The following is a 27,204-nucleotide window of genomic DNA, read 5'->3' as shown; positions in this document are numbered from 1 at the left end:
GGACCCTGGGATCATGACCTGAGCCGAAGGCAGCTGCTTAACCAACTGAGCCACCCAGGCGCCCCAAGTATACTGTTTTTAAGTGAGCTGTATGTGAAGGTTGGCAGTGTTTTTCTAGTACTCAGCTGCTACTTAACTTTATCCGAACGTTGCTGTTTTGGGCCCACTCGCCGCTTCCAGAGCAGGGGGCCTGGAGCTGAAGGAGCTGGGAGCGTGCAGGAACAGTGGCATCTCCTTCCGACGTGGCTTCCTTTGCGGGAGCTCCCTTTGCTTTTCTCCCTGAGCCCCTTCTTCACAAGCACTTAGGCCGTCCTGTGTCTCCCGCGTCTCTCTGTCCCTGTTTGGGTGGAAAGATTAGCGTAAAGCTCAAGGCCCGACAGCCCTGGTTTCTGTCAGTCCCTTTTGCCTAGAACCAGGGCAGCAGAATGAACGTGGCAGCTAATCAGTAAGTAGAATAATTGTGGCTGTCTCTTTGATTATTTTGCTGGTATTGACCACAAGGTTTAGGAGAGATAATAGGGCAAGGTTTTTTCCCCCTTTATACCAGCTTTCAGTTATATCCATGTGCTTGCTGCTCTCTGGTTTCTGTTCTTATACCATTGGGTGTAGCTCCTGGGTTGAAAATAGGCCCTATCCCCACAGTAAACAGTTGGTTTATTATTGGAGAAACAGATGGGATTGGAAGAAGCTGGATACTGAGTTTAACCGTGCCGGTGGTTGGGTCTCGTAGGAGCAAAGATGACTAAGTGGTTACAGTCTTTGTCGGTAGTGCGTGTCTCAGATTCCTGTTGATGGAACTGTGATACATCATGCCCCTCTTGTAGGGCATGAATCTAGGATCAGGCATGAGGGATGGAGAGGCAGGAACCTGGAGCTCTAAAAGAGGTATTCCTTGCTTAGCTTCCAGAGGGCAGAAAGTTACAGGGCAGATGTCTGGGATTCATAGAGAGTGCTGGGAGAAACCCTGACCTGAAGGTCTGATCATCAGTTACTAGGTTGGGACCACGTAGCAAGTACCACAATGTGGCATGCATGCATTAGGTTACACACTTTAATCTCAGTGCTTCGGGCAATAATTGTTGTTATTCTCTTTGGCTATCGCAATACATATTTATTCACGTGTTTTTATCTAAGGACCATTTTGCATTTAGAATTTTTAATTGTTTTCTTTTTGAAAGGACATTATGAACAGTGAGAAAAGTTATGATTCATTGCCCAATTTTACTGCTGCTGACTGTAAGTATTTAATTATGCTGAAGGTAACGATTAGAGTCTGTCTTTGTGCGTGCATGCTGTTGTTTGTATTGTCATGTGTCTTTAACCTAAAGCGCTTCAAGCCCGGGAACAGCAAGCAGCACTGTTGGTAGGAATTTTATCAGGTGATGCAAGTCAAGTTTAAGGTCTAGTCTAAATGTCTAAGGGAGGAATATTTTGGGGGTAAAATGAGAAAAATGAGACTAGTCTATATATTTCTAGAAACTGAAGTTCTTTCTATACTTGGGCTGTGTTGTGTACCAAACGAGGGAAGAAAATTTGTACATGGTGGTTTTGCAGCATGATACACAGTTGTTACTTAATATAATTTGCTTTATTATGCTTATTTTAAGGAAATACATATTTGACATGTGACACTGTTCTCTTGTGTAAGGAGAAACTTTTGCTGAGAAGTACACTTTGACTTCCCAGTGTTGGGAGGGTTTCTGCTTTTTAAAGATTTTCCCATGTGACATTGTCAGAGGTGTCAACTTGAGTTCATCTTTCCCAGTTTGGTTTTCTTTTATTATTTGTTTGAAGAATTCCTTTTAATTTGATATTGATTGTTAATCAGTCATCAGAGATGAACAGAAGCCAAGGGTTTTTTCCTAAAAGATCTGGGTGTACTGATATTTGAGATACATTAAATGTTTTTAAAAGAAAGGCTCCTTCTTTCAGGTCTAAGGCTTCTTGGCATAGGAAGAAACCAGTACATTGATCTGATGAATCAGTGTCGGTCATCAAAAGTAAGTTAGTTGTTGCCCTCTTTCTCGTTTCTTCCTTGCTACCACGCGTTCTCATTGTTTTAAGTGGGAGAAATAATGAATTGTAATTTCTTTGATCAAGAAATATGCTTCATACAGAAATAATACCAAAACAAATCCTCCGTATTCTCTAGGTTATGCTTGTGCGATTATCAAATTAAAATATTTAAGGAATAAAACATTTCTTTTTAAAAATTAACTTTGCTCATCTTTTTACTTGCTCATTCCACTCCCAGTGTTCACCGGATGGGTGAAATAAGGACACAGTCTCCAAATTCATTTTTACCTCTTAGATTTCCTTTGAGCTTCTGGATTTAGATCTAGACTTGATGATTAGTGTTTTGAAGTGATTTACTTTGAAATAATTGAAGAATGACTTTCTCTATTCAGTGTATCTAAAATTCTTCAGATTTAAAAGCAGAATTTAAAAAGATTTATTTAGCCTGTGAGAAACAGTCTTATACTATGATCATTAAAAGTAGTGATTTCAGGCTGATTGCAAATTCTCAGATGTTTGTACCATTGCAGAAATTTTTCAGAAGGAAAACAGCTCGTGATCTTCTACCAGTGAAGCCGGTGGAGATTGCCATAGAGGCGTGGTGGGTGGTGCAGGCTGGATATATCACAGAAGATGACATAAAGGTGGATACCTTCAGAAATGAAACATAGGATTTTTATTTTTTAAATTATCTTATAATTTTTAATTATCATTCTCTAATTTTTCTAGAAGTAACACTATTTGGTTTTCCTGAAGAAAATTAAGCGTAGGTTCAAAATTTTAAATGACCATAGTAGGCTAGAATATTGGGGGGTTTTGAAGATACTCTTTAATAAAATGAGGGAGGTGCCCCTGGGTGGCTCAGTCGGTTAAGCATCCGACTCATGATTTCCGCACAGGTCGTGATCTCAGGGTGGTGAGATTGAGCCCCGCATCAGGCTTCACACTCAGCAGAGAGTCTGCTTGAGATTCTCTCTCCCTCTTCCTTTGCCCCTCTCCCCCTTGTGTGTGCATGCATGTGCGTTCTCTCTCTCTCTCTCAAGTAAGTCAATCTTTAAAAATAAAATAATGAGGCAGACTTGACTTGGCTCATGTGCAGTAATCTGGGGACTTGGATTAGATAGAAGTTTCATCTCAAGGGACGTCCTGCTGCAGCTAGCAGCCGTGATACTGGCCGGCACTTCTTGAGCACTTGCTGCGCCCCAGATGCACCAGGCTCTCTTCCCCGCCCCTTTTATATTGTCTCATTGGATTCTCATAACAGCCCCCAGGGTGGGTCCTGCTTGTACTCCATTTCGCGTATGAGGCAAGTGGGCACAGGGGAATGAAGTAATGGTTCGCGTCACAGTGGGGGTGAAGGTCCAGGACTTTACCTCAGGCAGTGTGCTGTGGGAGTGCCGCTCCTGGTCGCTCTGCTGAGGTGTTGTACCAAAGGGGGAGGTGCTGTGATGGGGCCGAGGGCCCCGATCAAGGGAAATGATAGTCCGGTGGCCAGACCACATTGGAGATAAGCCTACGCGCGGTGGAAGAAATGCCCATTTAGAGGAAAAGGGGTGGAGCAGTGACCGGCCGGCCCAGAGACCAGCTCATGTCTCTGTGTGGCTGAAGGAATGAAAGTGAGCACGGGGACTTTTTTTTAGTTTGCATTTTATTTTACTTCAGAAGACAGATTAAATCTCGTGAGCGGAAGGCTTCGGAATTTTGCTTCAGTGTAGGAACTTCCTAACGGCTGTCAGACTGTGTCATAAGATAGCGAACTTCCTGTCACTGATGTATCCGTGTGGGGTCTGAATAAACTTCTGCTCTGAGAGATTCAGAGTCAGCAAATGTATCTGATTCCCATTCAGAGAAGATGATGAAATATTAGTATTTATTAGGTAACACTTAATAATTAACAGCCAATATTGGTACTTATAATTACTTTGTCCTCCATTCTGTTGGTAGCATATTAGGGTACCTTAATTGACGGTTATGTACATAGCTTTTTCCTTTGAATTCTAGAGTGATAAAAGAAAAAAATATGTGGTATTAGCTAATGACACATAATAATCATAATCATGTATAACATACAATATAAAATGTAATAATATATACTCATAATAATCATTGATTTAAACATGAAGATTTCAGGAGACTTATGAATTAATTTGGATCGAACTTAATTGAAAATATTTTGCTTTTCTTAGATATGCACTTTGCCTGAGAAATGCGCTATTGATAAGATCATCGATGCGGGCCCTCAGCTCTCTGGATCACTAGATTACAATGTAGTACATAGTAAGTGGTTAGTAGAAACGGTCTTTTGTCAACATAAAAACTTGTTTTAAACCATCAACAATCAATAGCAATTTTTATCAGTTAGATACACATAGTACTGTTTCCTAAGGCATGTTATTGTTTGAACTGTGACTTTAGTCCATTGTTTCCCAGTGTGGCTGTTACTCACTTATTCACATACACTAGAAATTTATACAAATGAGTCATAAGGAAATTTTTGTAGTTCTGAGCATACGAAGAAAACAGATTTGAAACCTTTAATTCTTTTCCTCTTCTGTTTACTTTTTTTTCTCCTTCACCTAGCATTCAGTTGTAAGAATCTTTACAGAAAATCAGGAATCTGTTTTGTTTTGTTTTATATTTACTGTTGTTTAGTATTCCATCTAAAACAAGTACTTTTGCTTCTGTAGGCTTATATAACAAAGGATTTATTTATCTGGATGTACCAATATCTGATGACAGTTGTATAGCAGGTAAGTATGTGCTTATATTTTCCACTGTTTTTGAGTGGTTACTGGGTGCTGGGCATTGCATATATCACCCTAATAAATTAGACACGTATCATTCTAAGATCTATGATACTAGAATTTTTCAAAGAAAGACATTTCTCCTTTGTTATGTTGTAACACGTTGCAATGTGTTCTACTTAAATTCCTTATTTTTATCTTCGTGTTGTTGTACATGCGACGTTAAAATAATGGAAGTCTGAAATAAATTTCTCACGTCCTGAATCAACTCAGTGATTTTATAGATTTGTGCCCTTTTCGTCTGTGTTCAGTGCGTAACTGGTTTTACAGATGTTCAGTCCTGTCATCTCTGATGTTTTCACCCCATGTGCCTGTCTTATTTTTTCGTGTCACTGTTGTCTTTTTTGTCTTTATCTACTCCTCCCTTCCTCCTTCACCCGTTCCCCAAGTTAAACCGATATTAAAGCCCTTGTGTATTTCCTTGTGGATGTATCCGTTTTATTAAAACATTCCCCTGTTGCTGGTTATTTAGGTTGCTTATCATTTTTTTGCTGTAGTAGTGATGTGGTTAACCTCCTTGAACACAGTGGAGCTTTTCTCTTCTAGGTTAGATTTCTTACCAATTTGTAGCACTTACTATATTTAGGTTATGTGTTACAAGTATGTTTTCTGGCTTATCTTTCAGCTATTGTTCTTGTTCATTGGTATCTTTTATCATACTAAGATATGTAATATTTGTGTAATCAAATATAAAATGTCAAAAATTTCCAGGGAATGACTTTGCTCTTAACTATTGAGTGATGGTAGGGGCTCATGACAAAAATAGTCCCTCATCTCATTGTTGAATCCTGACAGGTTATCATGCTGTAGTGTGTCCTGACCTTTATTTGTGATTCTTTAATAATGGATTTTGAACTGTGTGCATACATGAATTCTATTTTAAGTTTGGAAAGACAGTCAGAAAGTAATGAAATACTAATTCTGGTTTGTCTAATTGCTGCTATAACAAATAAAATACTAGTTTTACAGTTGGAAAGGTTTTGACAAGGAAATGATTTCTGGAGGACAGGGCTGGTAGTGGTTCCCTGTCACTGTGGGAAAATAGGAATGCATTATGCATTATTCTAGTCTTTGCTCTCATCGATAAACTGATGTTGACTCATTTGAGAATCACCTAGAAAGATTGGTTTTTGATTAGTTCCTCTCAGTCCCTGTTGACTGTTTGAACATTGCCTCACATTAGCACTAAGTGCATCTGAAAGGTGTGATCAGAGAAGGGCCAAGTGGATGGCTACTCCATTACAGAGATGTGTTCTGCCAGGCTTTTCTTAGTGTCTAGTGATTTTTGGTGGTACAGACAGACTCATGCTCTTTTAAGTGCTGACTATACCATCCTCGTCACCATGGAACATGGGATGTTCCCCAGTTTGGAATAACCTGTGAAAGGAAAGCAGTTTGACATCATGGAGGCCATCAAATTTGGCACAGAAGACACCTGAAGTTGATTTCAGAGAAAGCATTTCAGCTGTGTTTCAAAGAAACAAGCACTATGATGGTGGAACAGAGTGGGGGAGAGGAGCACTTTGAAGAGAATAGTCACGAAGGGGTCTGTTGTTAAAACATATTTAGCCCATCATGCATCAAACCATATACTTACTCAGTTTATGTCTCCCCTTTCATTTATAGCTTCTAGATTTCTGTTACACTTGAATAGATTACTTTTAGGATATATATAAAAATAGGCTAAAACGTCTTAAAATTAGCTTCTGTCAGACAAGTCCAAACCTGTAGCTGGAACTTATTTTTGTATTTGAGGTGAAATAAGGGCCCAACTTGGTTTTCTTCTGTTTGGAAAACCAATAACCTTTGGATAAATGCTAGGACGGTTTTTTCAGTAACTCATGACCACTGAATGGAAGTGTTAACTTTTGTCAAACATTGAATTCCTCTCTGCATTGGATCTAATTCTGATATCCTTTTTTCTTCACTGATTTATTTTTATTTTTATACTGTGTTGTTTCATTACAGTGACTTAAAGTAACCTTTAATATTAGTTATGGCCAGGACTTCCTTGTGAGTTTTTTTTTTTTTTTTTTTAATAACTTCCTTGGCTATTTCCAGGTATTTTTCTTTATACTTATTTATTTTTATTGACATGTTTAAAATTTTTATTTTGTTATTTTTTAGAGTTATAATTGACATCTACTGTGTTAGTTTCAGGTATAAACTGTAGTGTTGATAATTTTATGTATTGTGAAATGAGCACCACAACAAGTCTAGTTAATAACATCCATCACCACACAGAGTTAGCAGAAAATTTTTTTCTTGTGATGAGAACTTTTAAGATCTACTCTTTTAGCCACTTTCAGATACGCAGTGCAGCATTATTAACTATAGTTGCTATGCTGTAAGTTACACCCCCAGGACTTATTTAATTTTATTTATTTATTTTTTTAAGATTTTATTTATTCATTTGAGACACAGAGAGCACGAGCAGGGGGAGCAGCAGGTGGAGGGAGAGGGAGCTGCAGGCTCCCCGCTGAGCCAGGATCCCGACATGGGGTTCCATCCCAGGACCCCGGGATTATGACCTGAGCCGAAGGCAGACGCTTCACTGACTGAGCCATGCAGGCGCCCCCCCCAGGACTTACTTATTTTATAATTGGAAGTTTATACCTTTTTACTCCTTTTACCCATTTCGCATTTCTGGCAACCACCGGTCCGCTCCCTGTATATGTGAGCTTGTTTTTTTGTTGTTGTTGTTTTTTTAACCATATTTTTTGAGTAGGCAATAGTTAGGATATACAATTCTAAATTTATAGAAGAGTATAAAAACGTCTGCCTCTGACCCCTGTGTCTGGCCACCCAGTTTCTCTCTCAGGGGCCACTGTTAAGTTTCTTGTTTATCTTACCAAAAGTATGCTAAGCACATAGATGTGTATGTATATATCTTTTTATGTGTGGTCTTAGTTTTACACAGATGGTGTGTTGTAGTTCGTACTTTGTATTTTTAACTTAATGTGTATTGGAGACTATTCGGTATCTCTTCATGTAGAGTTAGGTCATACTTTTTTTATGTATTTGTAACCTCTTAAGTGTCTTGGTTTTTCTTCTCTAAAATACAGGGTTATAGTGTAGAACATCTCATGAGGTTAAGAGGATTAGACGAAATTGTGTACGTAAAGTACCTGGCAGTAGTCTGGCACTTAGTATGTGCTCAGTAAATGGTTGCTGTTACTCACACAATTGATAGTGTAGGAAAAGAATTAATGATAGCAAATAATGGGGTTTCTAAAATATTTCTAAAGAGAAACCTATGATCTTTAAAAGTCCTTGGATGACTGGAACTATAGGTAACACTAAATTAGAAAGTGACATGAGCCAGATCTGGAAAGTGAATACTCTGTCCTGAAATGTACATTGTGATTTTTCATGGTGTCTTCATTTTGAACACTTCAGTTTTCTCTGATTTCTCTTTGTAAAGAAGAACTTAGGTTTTGGGTACAATTAGATGGTATTAGGGTCAGGGAACATGGGGATACTTACTCAAATCTTTTGATGCCCGAGGCACTCTGCCTTCCCAGGATATTTTCAAGGGAAACCTGCACAGGGAGTATGGTAAAAGAAGGCATAGTGCCTCTTCATTATGAACTGGGCAGAATGCTCTAGTAAATTGGTTTAGAGTGTCTGGACCAAAGAGATGGAGAGAAATGAATATGAATACCCGTTCAGGTGGACATCCACTGCTGGGCTGCCTCCTGTGCTGAAGAAGGTCTTGCCCGTCTTCCCACCAAGGCCACTGAGGAGGACACACTAGAAGGCCCCAAAGAACAAATGATCCTAGTGATTGCTGGTAAAAGTGGCAGTCATGCAGATGAATTTCCTCTCTCCTCAGGATGGAGTGGGGATGATGGGGCAAAGGCAGTCAGTACTCTCTGTGCACCTGGTCTTTGCATATAGCACAGCAGTTCTGTGTCCTTTGCTTTTCTGCTTTAGCCCAGTCACCCCTGCTGTCTATGAGGCATTAAAACACAGCCATTGTGGCCTTCCCCATTCGGAAGCAGCCCCAGTCCCCTTGCCTTTCTACCCCGTTCATGTCCTCCAGCACTTCCTCTGCCTCAGTAATGCTGAGAGTTCCCTGGGATTACCCTCTGTAGGATTTGTGCTCTACTATCAGAGTCCTCTGTGTAGACGGGGTTGTATATGGCCTTAACTGTGCGGGTTTTAGAAAACTTGCTGTGGAGTGGATAAACTAAATCAAAAGCTGAATTTAGTCCCTAAAGTAGAAGTTTCTCTTTTGGAATAGGTATTTGAATTATGCTTTTTTATTTTATAAAATCATATCACTGATGAAAGTCTATTTTTGTTTTAGTTCCTCCTCTTGAAGGTTTTGTAATGAATCGGGTGCAAGGTGATTATTTTGAAACTCTACTCTATAAGATATTTGTTTCAATAGATGAGCATACTAACGTGGCAGAGGTAAGTATGACAATGTCTTATGAATGAACTTAACCTCAAGATTATAAGATAAATTTGTGTAAAGTAGATAAAGTTATTTAACAATAAAGTTAAAATGTTTTCAGAATCTATACATGGGTAGATCATAGACCATTAATATACTTAAGTCACAATTCTTAAGTTACTTTCTGTATACAGATAGTAACTTTTTTTTTAGTAAATAACTTATAATTTGGTAAATAAGTTTTTATATGGTTTCTTGGTAAAAGGATTGTAGACTATTGATTGATATGAGCATTTTCTTATTTTAAATGAGACTAAATTAAAATGTAAAGAATCTTCCATTGTTGTGGTTGCTGTTTGGATTCATACTACTGTAAGCATCTTAGACATAAGGAAAGAAGAAAGTTCTGATTTCAAAATGTATTCAGCCTTTGAATTATTCATAATATAAAATTTTGCTGATTATAGTTCACTTGTTTATGACAGCTGTGTAATATTAATAATTCTAGGAATGTAAATAATTTTTTGTTTTATTTTCTAGCTTGCAAATGTCCTTGAAATAGACTTATCCTTGGTTAAGGTATGTGATTTTTATACTCTTTTTATTTATAAATACCGAATGGCTTTTATTACAGACTTTTGTCTTGACATACTACTGAGAAAGAGAGACAGCGAGATTCTTATTGGCTGTGCGGGGGAGTGAGGACAGTAAGGGGGGGTAGAGATAGAAGAGAGCAAGGTAAAGGCCCTGAGGCAGTGTTCCACCCCAGGGAGTTAAAGCTGGCCTCACGGTCCTGTGCTTGCAGGAAGCAGCCCTAACTGTCTTGTAATGAGGTCACTGAAAGCAGGCCCTTCCTCCGCTGCTTCCTATGAAGCACCAGCCCAGAGATGGGAAGCACTCTCTCTTCTACATCTGCGAACGCCTTAGGTGAAGAGCAGGCCTACTGAAAAACGGCCTTTTCTAGTTACAGGATAGAAACGTTTGAGGTTCACTATAAGCAGAATCTATGACAATATTTTATTTCTACAAATACTCTGATGCCTAGTTTATTTTAAATGCTAACTTCCTTTATATTCTTTCAGAATGCTGTTTCAATGTATTGCCGATTGGGCTTTGCCCATAAGAAGGGACAAGTAATAAATCTGGATCAGCTTCACTCATCTTGGAGGAATGTTCCATCCGTAAACAGATTAAAGTAACTCATTTATTCATTATGAGATATTAGAGTTTCCTTTTGAAAAAAACATTGTTTTATGTCAAAAGTTTTCCTTATCAACCTGTCAGTTGAGGTGAACCCTGGATATTAGTGGTTTTTAATCTTTTTTTGTGTGATGAATCATTTTTAGAATCTGATGAAAACAAGAACCCTTTCCCCAGAGAAAAGTACATACAGTATTTTACATACAGCTTTAAAGAGTTCTTAGATTCCCTGGAGCCCATCCGTGGGTCTTGGTTAAGAACCACTGCTGTATGTGGGCAGAGCATTTGGGGCTATGTTTCAGTTTGGGGCTTGAACATGACTGGGTGGGTATTCATAATTAGCGTGCTGATTTCAGTAGCTATTTTTATGTAAGATATAATTTGTATGATTTTTAAAACGTGCATGTATTCTTCATTAATAGGAGTACTTTAGATCCACAAAAGATGCTGCTATCATGGGATGGTGGGGAAAGTAGGAGTCCCGTACAAGAAGCTTCATCAGCTACTGACACGGATACAAACAGTCAAGAAGATCCAGGTTAGCAGTTACTCAGTTTAATTTAGAGTCTGTGTATAGATACGCCATGTGTCTATACAGACACTCACAGAGTGAACTCGACTTTGTTCTTGATATCATTCGATCGCAGTCTTTGAGTACTTAGCCATATGCGAGGCATTGAATATGGTACCTTCCTTCTGAGGATTAAGTCTAGGGAGAGACAAGGTGGTATAATCACAGAAACCCACAACAATGTGAGAAGTGTTTTGGTGCTTGTGGGGAACAAAGGGGAGGAGCTCTCTTGTTGCTTCAGAGGTTTGGGAAGCCTTCGCGGAGAAGATGATAATTGGGCTAAGAAGGGAGTAAGAGCTTGCCAGGTGGTGGGTGAGGGAAGGCCTCAGCACGGGCTAAGCACAAAGGGAGGCAAAGCACAGTGCATGAGGGGGCTACACATGGTTTCACGTTGGGGCGGGGGGAAAGGAGCCCTGCATACGCTCCTGTTCTTACCCCAGGCTCTGACCCAAGCCAGGTGACTTGTCTGAAGAGGCTAGCTAGTCTTAGGGTTCTGATAGTTACCAAGTCTTGGTTTATTATTGGCTTTTAAGAAATTTACCACAAAAATGAGTACTTAAAAAAAAGTTTTTTTTTAACTTTCTCTGGTGGAGATAGGTAGGACTGGGGCCCCTTAGGACTATAAAATTGCTTATATTTAGTTAAGTACTTCTCAGTTATTAGATCAAGTTGAAATGCAAGTCTTTCTCATTCCAAATGGTGAGTGAAGAATAATTTTCATTTACTCGATTTTAAATTACGATTTTTTTTTTCCCAGCTGACACAGCCAGTGTAAGCAGTTTGAGTTTATCTACAGGATATACAAAGCGTATTGCTTTTCTATTTGACTCAACTCTTACTGCCTTTTTAATGATGGGAAATCTTTCACCAGTAAGTCAAATTCTTGCTTAAATATGACAGTGTTTAAAGATTAGATGTAAAACAGTTCATGCTTTGAGATCCTTTTTTTAAGTACTGGATTTATTCCTGAAAACACAAAATGCAACTGTCTTCGTTTTGTGTTCCTTAGAGGAGTATAGTAACTTTTTAGTGAGGGTTAGCCTCACACCTCACTCATCTTTAACTTTGATTATATTGGAAAGCATAATAGAAATATAAGATGTTATGTTTCTTATAGAAAGAGAAAATTAGAACTTATTTATAATAGACTTGTATAAGGTTTTAAGATCCATTTTAGTTTTTTTGTTTTTGTTTCTTTATGCCAGAACTTGAAAAGCCATGCGGTCACAATGTTTGAAGTTGGCAAACTCTCAGATGAGTCTCTGGACAGCTTTCTTATAGAACTAGAGAAGGTAAATCTGGTTGCTCAATTATGGGATGTTGGGGCATTTGGTACTGTTCCTTGCTTGATTGTGTTGACTTTTGATGTATTCTTGCTTATTCCTACCTCATTCCTCACCTTAAAACTGCAGTGGTCATTTATACTTAAAAATACTGAGTGGATGAACAGATTTTGTAATTTACAAAGTGGTTTATGGACCTTATCATCACTTAGCATAATTTGGTTTAATGAAATGGGGTATGGTGGAGTGCCTGGGTGGCTCATTCGGTTAAGCATCTGTCTTCGGCTGGGATTGAGCCCCGCATCCCTCTGCCTCTGCCTGCTGCCCCCCTGCTTGTGCTCTCTCTCTCTCGATAGCTCTCTCTCTGTGTCAAATAAATAAAATCTTAAAAAAAAAAAAAGAAAAAAAGAAATGGGGTATAGAAATAGTCTATGTAAGTTTTTAAATTACATTCTTCTAAAATAGCTTTTGATTTTTTTTTTTTTTTTTTTGGTATGACTCTCTAAGATCTCCTCTTCTGCAGTTTTATTTGAAGTTTTTATTCCCCTTGTCTTAAATCTGGAGCAGTGTCCCTGGATACCATATTTCTGTCTACTCTCACTATCCCCTTTAGCATCTTGAAGACTTCAGCTATATTTGCTCTTAGGCATCTCTTCCCTCCCTCTCCCTCCCGAATGAAAATAGCCCTAGTTGTCCTTAACTCTAAATCTTGATTGTCCTTCATGGTTTTTCCTGGGTTTTTTTGTTTTTGTTTTTTTGTGGGGTTTTTTTGTTGTTGTTGTCTGCTGTTTGTGCTAATAGTTTGTGTGCTGAATCTCTTCCTTGACTAATAATTTTGTACCTTTGTGCTTTAGTGATGAACTCTCTATATTAAATGTGCTACTTTGAGGATTTTTGATGATTTCATTAACTTCTTTATGTTAAAAAAAAAAACCATAACATTTGTTCACTCTTCTCCATAGGATTTTTAGTTTAATAATGCAGAATTATAGTTGAGATAATCCTTGCTATTAATTGGTCTCTTTCATTTTTACCTTTATATATCCATTATTCCCTCAATGCTTTTAATATCTTGTTAATTCCATTTCTCATATATTGTGTATCATCTTTTGCCAATAAATTTTTTATTTTCTAGCACATTTTAAGTTCTGTTTTCCTGATTTTTATTTTTCTCACCTCAACTAGTCTTTTATCATGTATAGCAAATTAGAAGATCACTTTATTCTTTATATATCTATATCCTGTTGTGTCACATAGCCATTCTTGGGAAAGCCTTTTAGTCTGAAGTTTAGTTGTTAAAAATAGTTCCTTAGCTATTTTTTAAGAAGCCTTGTCTTGATTAAGCTTAATTGATCTTATATATTTTTTAAGATTTTATTTGAGATAGAGTGAGCAAGAGAGGGAGAGAGAGAGCATGAAGAGGGGGTGGGACAGAGGGAGAGGGAGAAGCAGGCTCCCCCCTGAGCAGGGACCCTAAGATCATGACCTGAGCCGAAGGCCAACACTTAACTGACTGAGCCACCCAGGTACCCAGTTGATGTTATTTTTTTAATGCCAATCTAATTTAGTCATTTTCCCCTATAGACCTTTCTTTCCATTTCCTGTGTTGTTTCTGGGATGTATGTATTTTTACATATTAAAGAAGTACCTGACTCAGTGTCAGAAGAGCACAGGGGTTTTGTCCACGATTCTGTCCCTGCATCCCATACAGGTCATACCTAGCACTTAATAGGGACTTGGTGAACCCTTTTTAAATGAATTTAAGCTGTATATTCAGTAGTGTTGAAACAGCTATGTTGAATCACATACTCCATTGTCCCTTGCAGCCAGTGATACAGAACTGTGGACATGGTGATGAGAATTAGAAGCATAATTGGTGGCCATGGATTGGAGTACTTTTCTGGATGAAGCAGAATATAGATTTTAGCTTTTTTTTTTAAGCACCCTATTTGAATCGTATGTGGGAGGTATAATTTATATATAATGGTATAATTTAGCATTATTTGGTTGCTTAAAATTGTTAGTTTTACTTACTGGGATAATTTCTGTCATCTTCAAAGATGTATTCAAATGGAAACTCAGCCGAGATTTAGGTTAAGATTTGTTTCAGTATTGCCTGGGCAAATTTTTGGTGTACTGATTCTTAATAATGTTTTAATGTCTGTACTATATGGCTATTATATATTAGGATGAATGGTTTGAGACTGGTATTGCAAAATTTATTTTCTCTTGGTTTAGGTTCAGAGCACTGGTGAAGGAGAAGCACAGAGATATTTTGATCATGCACTTACTCTGAGAAACACAATATTGTTTCTGCGTCATAATAAAGATCTAGTTGCGCAGACTGCACAGCCAGACCAACCCAATTATGGTATGATAAATGTACTTGATTTTAAAAACATGACTCTATGGAACTTCTTTCTAAGAAATTAAACAGGTCATGCTCGCTTATTTAATCATCGCTTAATGCATTTTGTGTAGATGGCATGTTGAATTTGCAACTAGAGGCTTGTTTTGTGACTTTCTTTGCTCGTCAACTCTTTTTTTTTTTTTAAGATTTTATTTATTTATTTGACAGAGAGAGAACACGAGAGAGGGAACACAAGCAGGGGGAGTGGGAGAGGGGAGAAGCAGGCTTCCCACTGAGCAGGGAGCCCGATGCAGGGCTGGATCCCAGGACCCTGAGATCATGACCTGAGCCAAAGGCAGACGCTTAACGACTGAGCCACCCAGGCACCCGATTGTCAACTCTTTCTTGTTTTACTTTTTCTCCTTTCTTAGGTGTCATTGACATTTGTAGTATCTTAATCTGCTAAGTAACTACAAAAATCGTTGGAGTGTTAACTTGTTTAAGTGGCTGGATGGCATTTAGAACAGGCCTCAGTTTGAGGGGTGAACAAAGCCAAAATTTAGTTGATTTAGGAAGCATAACACTTCCTGAATGAAACATTACATTGTATAAAAAGAATAAGCAGGAGCTTCTGATTGAAATGCTGTTGTAATATTTACTGAAGTATTTTACTTTAAAAAAAAAAAAAGAGAGAACAGAGAAACTTTTTAGAGAGTAAAAGAAAGAAGACAGTGGCAGTTTTAATCTCTGATGAACCCTAATGTGGCTCTTGCCCTGGTGTGCACTCTTGGGTGTGGGATAGATTGGGGGGGTTCCCAAACTCTAGCTCAACGGACGGTAGGTCCTGAGTAGGGCAGTGCCACTCAGGAATGCATGTTTTTAAAAAGATGACATGGTTTGGGCACCAGGGAAGAGCATTTGGCTCCAGTCCTCGCTCATTCACAAGAGCTGCATCTTGCAACTCCGTGAATTCTTAGCACCACGAGAACATTGAATTTCACTCATTCTTTCATTTACTTAAAAGTTGTTTTTCTGGCCAAGAACCATTGGTTTCTGAGTCATATCCATTTTCATTCTAATTCTTTCACCAGCATCTGGCTTTCTTTTTAGCCCAATTTAAACATTTAAGGATGGAATCAGTTGTCACTTCACAAAAGTGGTCGCAAAGGTGAGGTCAACTGGGTAGTTGAGCTGAGTGAAGCTGGACACACTCAGTTCCTCGTGACTGGCTTCTTCAGCCCTAGCATGTCAGGGTCAGAGTTCTACTTTAGCAGAATTAGGACTGATTCCATGCTGGGGCTCCTTCTGAGATTATTCATAAGTAGTTATAACTGAGAATATTAAGTCATTAAGTGCCAAGAGGCCAAACCACTTATTCATAAGCATTCGTTAATAGTAACCATTTGTTGGCTACCAAGTAGATCATGTGACCTTACGAGCAACACAATCTTGAAGATGTCTTTGTATGTAAAAATCCTGAAATTACTGGGACTTTTTAGTGATTTAGGGAGATAATGGGTTAGAATATTTGAAATCCTGTTAGAGACATCTTGAAATACACCATTCTTTCCTGCCCATCGTGGCGTCCAAGAATGTTAGTGCTAGTGACCAGGCAAGTGTAACTCATTTTATACATAAAGAAATCGAAGTTTGTATTGGTCAAGTCTCCTGCCTATTTAGTCATAATGGCCTATATGATTAGTCAGTGGAAGAGATGGGACTTAAATCTATGTTTCTTGAAAAAAAAAATTTTTTTTTTTTTGCTCTATCCCTTTATTATCTTCTCTTGAACATTAAACTTTTTATTGATTCGTTCATAAACAATCTATTGCTTAGTAGTCTGGACTAAACTTTGTTTTTCACCATGAATAGTCTAGGTACCAAAAAGTTAAAGTTGAACGAAAAACCTCAGCCGTATCTATATGAAAGTAGTTAAGTATTATTCTAACTTTTGAGGTTGGTTTGATAGTTGACTGTTTTTGGTACCAGTTAGATCTTTCATTTCTCACTAAGATTTTTTTATCTGACATTTTTTCACTCATGGTTGTGATTTCTCAGTTTTATTAAATTTGTTCTTGATTTGTTGTATGTAATCAAGCATAAATTTCTCGTTTTTTTTTTTTAAGATTTTATTTATTTATTTGAGAGAGAGATTGTGCACGAGCAGGGGGAGGGGCAGAGGGAGAAGCAGACTCCCTGCAGAGCAGGGAGCCTGACACGGGGTTCAGTCCCAGGACCGTGGGATCATGACCTGAGCTGAAGGTAGACGCTTAACCGACTGAGCCACCCAGGCACCCTTTCTCTAGTCTTTATAGAGTTTTTCCCCTTCTCTCCTTTTCCTAAGCCACCTGCTCAAGTCTCATTTTACTTCAGAATGAACCTCACATCTGGCTCCAGCCAGACCTGTCTTACAGCCGCTTCTCATTCTCCTGCCCCCACCTTGTTTGTCGGCTGTATGTAACAGATGCTCTTCCTGACGTCTGTATGACTCTCTCCTCCATTATCAACATTTTATTTGGAAATATTTTAAGATTTATTTATTTATTTATTAGAGAGAGCATGAGAGGGGGGAAGGGCAGAGGGAGAAGCAGACTCCCCGCCGAGCAAGGAGCCCGATGTGGGACTCGATCCCGGGACTCCAGGATCATGACCTGAGCCGAAGGCAGTCACTTAACCAACTGAGCCACCCAGGCGCCCTATTTGGAAATATTTTAAATTTACAAAAAAATTTTAGGAATTCAAGAATAGCATAATTACTTTTAACTCAGAATTTGGGAGTAAGTTGCGTATCATGGTCTTTCTCCACAAAACTGTTCAGGGTACATTTCTTAAGAATAGGGCTATTCCCTGACATCAGTTTGTCTCAAATGAATAAATAAAATCTTAAAAAAATAGAAGATTTAATATTGAAAAAGTAGCCTGCCATTCGTATTCCAGTTTATTAGTTGATCTAGTAATGTCCTTAATAGCATTTTTTCCCCCTCAAGTGCAGGATCTAGTTTAAGATCTGATACTACATTAAATTGTCATGTCTCCTTTATCTCCTTTATTCTGGAACAAATCTGTAACCTTTTTTTGTCCTTTATGACATTCTTATTTTTTAAGAATATAGTCCCTTTTTGTTGGTTTTACCAGAAAGTTTCTCACATTGGGTATGTGTGATGTTTTGTTGTGAGTCCAGAGTATTACTTAAGTAATGTCATGTTTTTCTAAGGGTATGACATTCGGAGGCATGTGATTTCCGTCTGTCCCCCATTGTTAGTTTTGATCACCCAGGTAATGTGTTTTTGATTTTTCTACTATATAGTTAAATATTCTCCCCACCCACAGTGACTAAGTAATCTGTGGGCAGATACTTCCAGACCATGCACGTATCCTATTCCTCATCAATCTCTCCCCCCAGATGGACCATCCAGTGGTGGTCCTGCCTGAACCATTCTTTACTGTGATGGTTGTAAATTGATCATTTTTTCCAACTCCAGTTCTTCCAGTAACAGTTGGGACTAGGCATTGTTTTATATTTTCAGTATAAATTGATGAATTCCTGTTTTTTTCAGTGGCTTATAATTAATCACTGCTCTCCCTTTATTATTTGTGTGCTATACTTGTGTCCGATTTTGCCAGTAGGATTCCCTTCAAGCTGTCTCCAGTTTCCTTGTGCCATGCCTCCATCTTTTAAAAAAATCCTTACTTTTGGAGCAGTTCTTTACTTTCTGGCAAAACAGTCTTCTCTCGTACTTCTGCCTCAGTCTTGGAATCAGCCTTTTCTCCTAGGACCCTGGTTTCTTTTACTAGAATATGGTATTAAAGACCAAAGTCCTGGGGCTAGTTGTGGTCAGTGCTTCTGGGCCCTTCCAGCAGACCATATGTTTTTTTTGATTCATTCTTGCTTGAGGGGGAGATGGGCTAACTTGGTCTCCTGATGTTTCAGCCTTACCTATCTTTTTTAGAGAACAAATAGGACTGGTATTTTCGGAAAGGGTTAAGAACGGGAACACTGAAAATCTGGTACATGCTGAGGGAGTTCCTGCTTTATGGACCCGCAGACTTGGGCATAATTGTTAATGAGGAACGTTCCTATACCAGATTCTGAACTTGGCCATGAAGCCCTTTGCAGAAATCGGGGGAGGCCAGGACACAGCTTTTTTGTGGCATGTAAGTCTTCATAATATGCCACTGCCCAGGAGCGGCTGGGGATAGAGAGGAAGTAAGGCAGAGCAAACACATATTTCTAATGTAAAAGGAACACCAGTAGACCATTATCTTCCTAGGTCAGGGAATAAAGACGGTTAGCTTTAATCTTCAAGTGTCTTCGTGGTTTCCGAGGGAATTTGGCACTTTATTAATAGAGATACTCTGCCTATTGAAACAATATTTAAACACCAAGGCAGTTACCAGTATTTTATCTTAGACATTGCTGTTCCACCTTGTCGGTCTTCCAGCCTACCTATATGCTTGCTCATAATTCAGGTTTTCCTCTCGATCTGTTGCGCTGTGAGAGCCTTCTTGGTTTGGACCCTGCAACTTGCAGCCGAGTTCTAAACAAAAATTACACACTGCTCGTGTCCATGGCTCCTCTCACCAATGAAATCCGGCCCGTGAGCAGCTGCACCCCTCAGGTAAGGAGCCACTTGGAGCATTGCAAGTGTGACTTGCAGGTCACACTTCCTTGTGGTGACCTGAAGAAGAGGTTTACCAGGTTGATGGTGTTATTTCTCAATTTGCGGATGCCAAATATTAAAATCAGTAACTCAGAAAGTAGTTTTGTATTTTATGCTGTTGTAAGCTGTTCAGCTTGTGATATAGAATTGGTATGTTTTACTCATGTGTTATCTAGTGACTTGTGGCACATTGAAGTTTTCTTGATGAATGCAGTATTTTATTTTACTTAAAGATTTTATTTGAGAGAGAACGTGAGTATTAGTGGGGAGAGGGGTAGAAGGAGAGAGAGATTCTCCAGCAGACTCTGCATTGAGCATGGAGCCTAACGCAGGGCTCAGTCTCAGGATCCTGAGATCATGACTTGAGCTGAAACCAAGAGTCAGACGCTAAATCTACTGAGCTACCCAGGTGCCACATTGATGACTGCAGTATTGTATTTTGTTTTTTTTATTTTTTTAAAGATTTTATTTATTTATTTGACACAGAGAGAGAGACAGCTAGAGAGGGAACACAAGCAGGGGAAGTGGGAGAGGGAGAAGCAGGCTCCTGGCTGAGCAGGGAGCCCGATGCGGGGCTCGATCCCAGGACCCTGGGATCATGACCTGAGTCGAAGGACTGCAGTATTTTAAAGAGAATGTTTTAGATGCTCTAGGAAGGAAGCCTGGATTGCCTTCAGGGATAAAGTCAATTTAATTAGGAAAAATAAAATGTCTTAGAAATGGGTTTATGTTCGCTAAATAAGCCGGAAAGGAAAGATTGTGCTTGAAAACTAGAACTGTAGGTATCTCAGAATTGACTTATGAACATTACTGCTCGTCTTTTTAAAAATAAATTCGGTTGTGTATTTGTATACTTAGCAAGGACATTGTGGCCTATACCATTTTCAGAGAGTGGGGATCATGTTGCTGTTCTTCAGTGTTACATCCTGCCTGGTCTCCTAGATGTGTGAGGTTAATGGCGTAGAAGAAAGGAAGGGATCCTTGTACAAGGTTGATTTTAATGCTGTGCTCCCACACCCCCAAATTTGTTCTCTGTTCAGTAGGTGTGGTTATAGGTTGGCATTTACCAACTTTTTAAAAAATAATTCTTCGTGTGCTCCCCCCGCAACCACATATACATACTTCCTCCCATTCTGTAACATGACTTCTAGGCATAGTAGGATTCCATGAACTGAATGAATGGTAAGATGGATGGAAGGTTCGATAGCCCCTTTTGTGAAAAATCTCATGTGATTAATGACAGTAACTAGCACTTTGAAATAGAGCTTATTATATATGACAGGTGCTGTTTTAAACCTTTTTGAACAAGCTTGTAAGCTTGTGTCTTTACAAGGTAGATATTTTATGGCCACATTACAGAAGAGCAAAGTGAGGCACAGAGAGGGTAAATGACCTTCCTTTTTTTATTTTTTTTATTTTTATTTTTTGGTAAATGACCTTCTTAAGATGATATAGCTTAGGGGACAAAGCCAAGATTCAAACCTTGGTGTTCTGCTCCAGAGTCCATTCTCCCAATTGCATAAGACGTGCTTTCTCAGTTCTAGGATAAAATTGAAACTGTTTGAATGGAGCATTTGAAATTTATTTTCATAAGGATAATAGCAATGAACATTTATGTGAGGCAGTAGCTGTTTGTGAGACCATTCTTGGCCCCTTATGAGATTTGGCTGCTTTAGCTAAGTATTACAACTTTCTCTTCCCCGTTTTGTGATCACAGCATATTGGACCAGCTATCCCAGAAGTCAGTTCTGTCTGGTTTAAACTATACATTTACTACATCACTGGGCAAGGACCGCCATCTCTTTTACTGTCCAAAGGTACAAGACTTCGAAAACTGCCAGATATATTTCAGGTACGTTGTGTGAACCGTGTTTCTTTCTTTCTTTTTGAGGAGGGTAGAAATTGTTAAGCGGCATGATAGTGACCTTCTTAAATTTTTTTTTTCTTACATCTCTAAACGCCATTTTATTCATCTTTTATTCATTTTTTCCCCCTAGGGTTATGATCGATTACTCATAACATCTTGGGGTCACGATCCTGGGGTAGTTCCTACGTCAAATGTGCTCACGATGTTGAATGACGCTTTGACACATTCGGCAGTTTTGATTCAGGTACCGTTGCTTTATTTGAAACAACCAATTTTGGATTTTGATTTTGAAGATTATAGTTTGTCTAGCTTTCTGCCGAGTTGCAGTCAGATGTCAGTAACTTAAAATTTGTAAAGCTGAAATGCAAGGGATCAGCTGTGGGTTTTTGTCCTGGCCTTTGTCTGGCAGTGCGGGAATCGCAGAAACAACCTGGACTTTGGAGTTAGACCCAGCCTTGAATTCCAGCTTCCTCTTTTGCTGCCCCTGTGGCTGTACTTACAAGAGCTCTGTTGAGCTAGAATTCACATAGCAGACAATCCACCAATTTACATCGTACCAACTCTGTGGTTTTTAGTGTGGGTGCAGGTATCCACAGCCCTCTCCGTGCTCATTTTAGAACATTTTCATCACCTCAGAAAAGAACTCCTGAACGCTTAGTTCTCACTCTCCTATTCCCCAGCCCTAAACAACGCTGATCTACTTGGCTCTCTCTCTAGAATGCTGATTCCGGGCATTTCACATACATGGAGTTACATAATATGTGGTCTTTTGTCACTGACCTCTTTCACTTTGTAGAGTGTTTTCGAGGCTCATCACATTGTAGTGTATATCAGTCCATCATGAATCAGTACTGCATTCCTTTTTATGGCCAAATAAGAGTCCCTTGTGTGATTAGACCACATTTTGTATTTCCATCCATTGCTGATGGACATTTGGGTTTCCACCTTTTGGCCATTATGAATAATAGTAACCACTGTAATATATAAATGGTCATTTATAGGTTTTTGTGTGGCCGTGCTATCATTTCTTGTCGGTATGTGGCTAGGGGTGGAAATGCTGGATCATATGGTAATTCTATGTGCAACTGTTTAAGGAACTTCCAGACTGTTTTCCAGAGCGGCTACACCATTTTACATTCCCACCAGTGCTTGGTATTACCTGACTTGTTTTATCATAACCCTCCTAGGATGTGAAGCGGTATCTCATTGTGGTTTTGATTTGTATTTTCCTGATGCCTAATGATGGTGAGCCTCTTTTCATGTGCTAATGAGCTGTGTGACATTTTGAAGATACTTCTCTTATACTTAGTTTCCCACCTGTAAAACGGAGATGGCAATATTTACTGTATAGCAACAAAAAGTAATAGTAGCAGCTAATGATGAGATAAGCAGTTTATCGTCTTAGGATTATTGAATGAAATAAGACTGTGTGAAGTGTGCAGCGTGCATTCTGCTTCGTTAGTAGGTTCTCCGTAAAGATTTCATTAATTTATTCAACTAACAATCATATGTGCCATATTCTGTGCTAATTAATGTGGATATACAAATAAGACACAGTCTCTGAGTTTAAGGGATTTAAGTCTGGTGGGAAATGTTGCATAAGCAGTTAGTTTCAGTTTTTTGCAGAGTGAATAGGATTATATATGGTGCAACCATTAGAGAATAGTACCCAGTTCAGCCTTGAGGCAAGGAGAAAGGCTTGGGGGACACTCATCAGAGACAGTGAGACTCAGGCTGAGTATAGAAGGATGATACAGAAGAGAGCCAGGCCAGGCAGAAGGGTTAGCAGGAATAAATCTCTGGGCAGAGATTTGTTTTTTCTTTTTCTCCACTGCTACTTGCTCAGTACCTAGAACAGCGCCCGGCTCAGAGTAGTTTCTCATGAGGGTTGTTGTAGGCAGGCCCTGGAGTGTAATGTACCTTGACAGTTGTGCTACAGGGCTTAGACTGTACCCTGTAGATTGAGAGCAGCCAGTAGAGGGTGCTGAGCAGGGGATTTCTGTGGTCAGTGTGTTTTGGGAAGATCGCTACCCAGGTGTGCTACCCCAACCAGTAGGGTAATAAGAAACCTGAAGCAAGAGGTCCAGTTAGGATTTAGTATAGGAGTCCTGGCAAGAGGTGAGGACAGCCTAGATCAGGGAAGTAGTAATAAGAATTGAAAGGAAAAAATGGATTCAAGAGTTATTACAAATTAAAGTTGGTAGACTTGATCAGATGTCTGAGAAGGATATGAGAAGAGGAAGAGAATGATTCCTGGGGTATTGGCTTGTGAAGGTGGACGAATGGTGATTTCACTACTTGAGAGAATAGAGGAGGAAGAGCCAGTCGATGGGGGTCAGATGATGTGTTGTGTTTGGTGCATGTTGAGTATAAGGTGCCTGTGGGACATTTGGATGGTGGAGCTGTCTAATCGGTAATTGAAAATATTTTGAAATCCAGACAAGAGTCGAATGGGAGACACTGACTTGAGTGTCCGCATCAGCACGTGGTGGCACTTGAAACCATGGTTAGCCTACACGTTAGCCAGGAGGGAGGAACACGGAGCAGGGGTTCATGGTGGGAGATGACGTAATGGAATGGGTTAGGTGTGGGCTTGAGTCCAGTCCGTCCGCCTAAATCCACATCTTGATTCTACCACTTAGTAGGGGTCTCGGGTGAGTTCAGTTATCTTGAATTCCTTCGCCTGCAAACTGGAAGTAATAACAGGTCCTGTCTTTATAAGGTTGTTGAACTTTATGACCGAATCGCATAATCTGCATGAAATGGGTAGAGTCCTGCACTTAGCACACAGGAAGGTCTCCTGAGATGTTCGCTATGCCCTGGCAGTGGTAGGAGAAGCAGACAGAGGAGTTTCAGTGTTGGATACAGTGTTTTGTTTTTGCTCAACAAGAATGCCTCCTTTAGTAAGTGGTATGGAAGAAATTCACCATGCTGGAACTTATAACAAAATTAAGAGTTTGATTAAAGCCATGCTCTCATCATAACAGTCTTGATTAGGGTTTAAATCATAACTGTACCAATGAAGTAGAAGGGAGCTGTCCGAAGAAATATGTTCAAGTTGTTATATGAACTATCTTAATGAGTGCGATTATTCTCTGAAATGATTTTTTTCTTTTATATCGGAGTACTCTGAATTTCAGTAATGTATAGGTTTTTTTGAAAGGGAAAAATGTAGAGATCCCCAGTGTTAACTTAAATTTTCTATTAGAACAACTCTGAATGCACATGAACATTAAGTTCTTCATGCTTATTATTCTTACACCAAAACAAATTTAGGGATTTAAATACAAAAATACACTTTAAAACTAACAGAATTCAAATGAACATTAATTGAATGCAATGGCTAAAACTAAATTATTATGTGTAGCATGGGAGTGAAGTGGTTAGATTTTTCTTAATTTTTGAATTGATAGAACCTTCACATGATTCAGAAATAAAACACTATTAAAAGATGCACAAAGTATCACTGCACTTCTAGCACTATCTGCCCCATTCTCCTCATTTCTCCTCTAAATCAGATACATTTGTTAGTTTCTACTCTAGCTGTCTAGAATTTCTTATGCATGCGCGAGCCAGTGCACAGTGCCATCCCCATGCTTTTTTCACTTAGCAAGTGGAGACCTTTCTATTTCATTTCGGAGGGAGCTTCCTCTTTTTTCTCTTTTTTTCTGCAGCTGCCTTGAGAATACATCCATTAATTTATTTAACCCTTATTGAGGGGCTTATATAATTATATAATTTTGAATATGTGTCACGGACTGCAGGTTTTTGAGTTTTGCATTCCGAGTTCATGGTGCACCAGGTGATTGATGATGGGATTCTTTTACCACCGTCCTCTCTCAGAACTACAGCTAACCCTTGCACGAGTGTGCTTGATTTCAGTCTTCGCTTGTCTCATACCTCATGTACCTGTTAAATTTGCCTCTTTGTTTTTCATTAGCCATATGCTCCATTGGAGATACGTGGCCTTGTAAGTTAGTATGCACTTAAGATGGTCTTCGCTTGCTGGAGAGAAAAAAAACTGTTGAGAACTTTTTAATGGAATATTAATGTAGGATCTACCGTCACATGGCGTAGTCTCATTTATTGTTTGATTATCTGTTTGTTCATGGAAATACAGGCTTCTTGTATACCTTTCAACTGTGTTTCTTCATGTTTAGGGACACGGTTTGCATGGGATAGGAGAAACTGTCCACATACCATTTCCATTTGATGAAACAGAACTACAAGGAGGTATCTTACTTTTGAATTATATCTGTTTGACCTCTTTATCATTAATCTTTGTCAATAGTTTGGTAGAAAACATAGTAGGAAGTGAATTCTTAAAATTTTTAAGTTCTAGGGTCTTAACATGCTGCTTTTAAAGAGTATTAGCAAAGATGGGGGTGCCTGGGTGGTTCAGATGGTTAAGTGTCTGCCTTCGGCTCAGGTCATGAACCCAGGGTCCTGGGATCGAGTCCTGCATCTGGCTTCTTGGGAGCCTGCTTCTCTCTCTCTCTCTCATGAATAAATAAATAAAATCCTAAAAAAAAGTTACCTGATTAAAACTGATGTATATTCATATAGCACTTGTATTTCCCACTTCATGTAAAACTGCTGTTCTATAATCTTACGTTTCTGGTTCTTAAAGAAGAGCCTTATTTATTTATTTATTTATTTATTTATTTATTTATTTATTTAATTAATTAATTATTTGACAGAGAGAGACACAGCGAAAGAGGGAACACAAGTAGGGGGAGAGGGAGAGGGAGAAGCAGACTCCCAGCTGAGCAGGGAGCCCGATGTGGGGCTCGATTCCAGGACCCTGGGATCATGACCTGAGCCGAAGGCAGACGCTTAATGACTGATCCACCCAGGCGCCCCAAAGAAGAGCCACATTGCTTGAATATTTAGAGAGCCGTGAATGGTTCAAGTAATCTAACTTAGGTTGATTTATGTAAGAACTTAATGTTCTTCCAAAATGATGGTCACCACTCTCCCTGACTCCCTCCAAAGTAGGGAAAAAGGAATGTTTTTAAAATATTTTTTTCCTCTTCACATAGCTAGACTGCAGAAGCCTTGCGTTTGAAATTCAGTTCTCTCTTTTGCCTGTTGTGAATAAATGTGCATGAAATTTGGAGATGAATTTTCTCTTCCAAAAAACAGCCTCTTTTTCAGAAATAAGTACTTCTCTGCAATTAAACTTTGCTATTTAATCCTTTGACACTTTATAGATTCTGTGGGAAAAATATTTGTTCACCTGAAGATACAGGCTAGGGACAGTAGGATCTTAAAATTTATAAAATCTCAAAAACTGGGCGCCTGGGTGGCTCAGTTGGTTGAGCGACTGCCTTCGGCTCGGGTCATGATCCTGGAGTCCCTGGATCGAGTCCCGCATCGGACTCCCTGCTCGGCAGGGAGTCTGCTTCTCCCTCTGACCCTCCTCCCTCTCATGCTCTCTGTATCTCATTCTCTCTGTCTCAAATAAATAAATAAAATCTTTAAAAAAAAAAAAAAAAAAAAAAAAAAAAAAAAAAAATCTCAAAAACTGATTAATAGATCTCTTGCCTTGGGAGATTATTGTGTGAATTATAAAGGAAAGGAATCTTCGCTTTTGAGTATAATGCATTTTTCTGTTTATAAGTTCACCTATTTATGAGGACTTGCACTAAAATTTAAATAATTTACTAAGGATATAATTTGAAGTGCATTTTTAGCTTTAGTTTCAATAAGAATAATTTTACTTTTAAAAATTTCTCAAAAATATGGTGTGTATTTAATACATTTCCTAGCAGAAGGCCAACAAGTAAGCATTTGAGGCAGAATAGAACCACAAAGAGAAGCCTAGAGAATTTGCCCCCGACTGGTCCTATTTGCTTGCTTAGCAGTTAATTTGTTTTGATACAATAAATGCCTCCTGAAGGCTGTAAATAATACGGGTACACCATCCTTTCACATTCACAGGTAGTTCTTTGTGATAGATGAAAGTATAAAAGTAGTTCTAAGAATTGTTTAATAAAAGTATGTTTACATTTTTGATGTTGTGTTATAATAATGTGATGTCAATCTTT

The 27,204-nt window shown here is 38.9% G+C and overlaps 1 protein-coding gene across 4 annotated transcripts in view; it reads left to right on the top strand.

Annotated features, from left to right (window-relative positions):
• Window positions 1-27,204, top strand: part of FAM91A1 (family with sequence similarity 91 member A1) — a 47,114-nt gene that overhangs the window by 7,159 nt on the left and 12,751 nt on the right. For 3 of the 4 annotated variants that reach the window (XM_045895933.3, XM_064587916.1, XM_045895931.3), the window contains 16 exons: window positions 1,179-1,236; window positions 1,933-2,000; window positions 2,547-2,660; window positions 4,203-4,293; window positions 4,704-4,766; window positions 9,133-9,239; window positions 9,763-9,801; window positions 10,305-10,417; window positions 10,845-10,960; window positions 11,751-11,863; window positions 12,199-12,285; window positions 14,515-14,647; window positions 19,097-19,245; window positions 21,005-21,139; window positions 21,285-21,398; window positions 25,315-25,387. In XM_045895933.3, the coding sequence (XP_045751889.1) occupies window positions 1,179-1,236; window positions 1,933-2,000; window positions 2,547-2,660; window positions 4,203-4,293; window positions 4,704-4,766; window positions 9,133-9,239; window positions 9,763-9,801; window positions 10,305-10,417; window positions 10,845-10,960; window positions 11,751-11,863; window positions 12,199-12,285; window positions 14,515-14,647; window positions 19,097-19,245; window positions 21,005-21,139; window positions 21,285-21,398; window positions 25,315-25,387 (1,573 nt within the window). The remainder of the gene's footprint in view (window positions 1-1,178; window positions 1,237-1,932; window positions 2,001-2,546; window positions 2,661-4,202; window positions 4,294-4,703; window positions 4,767-9,132; window positions 9,240-9,762; window positions 9,802-10,304; window positions 10,418-10,844; window positions 10,961-11,750; window positions 11,864-12,198; window positions 12,286-14,514; window positions 14,648-19,096; window positions 19,246-21,004; window positions 21,140-21,284; window positions 21,399-25,314; window positions 25,388-27,204) is intronic. The other variant, XM_064587915.1, reaches the window with a different exon arrangement.

Source organism: Mirounga angustirostris, unplaced genomic scaffold, assembly GCF_029215605.1.
Source record: "Mirounga angustirostris isolate CCGP_5_RB_7025 unplaced genomic scaffold, mMirAng1.0.hap1 SCAF_4, whole genome shotgun sequence".
Lineage (NCBI taxonomy): Eukaryota > Metazoa > Chordata > Mammalia > Carnivora > Phocidae > Mirounga > Mirounga angustirostris.
Note: the sequence above shows the minus strand (reverse complement) of the source record. Positions and strands in the feature narration are given on the sequence as shown.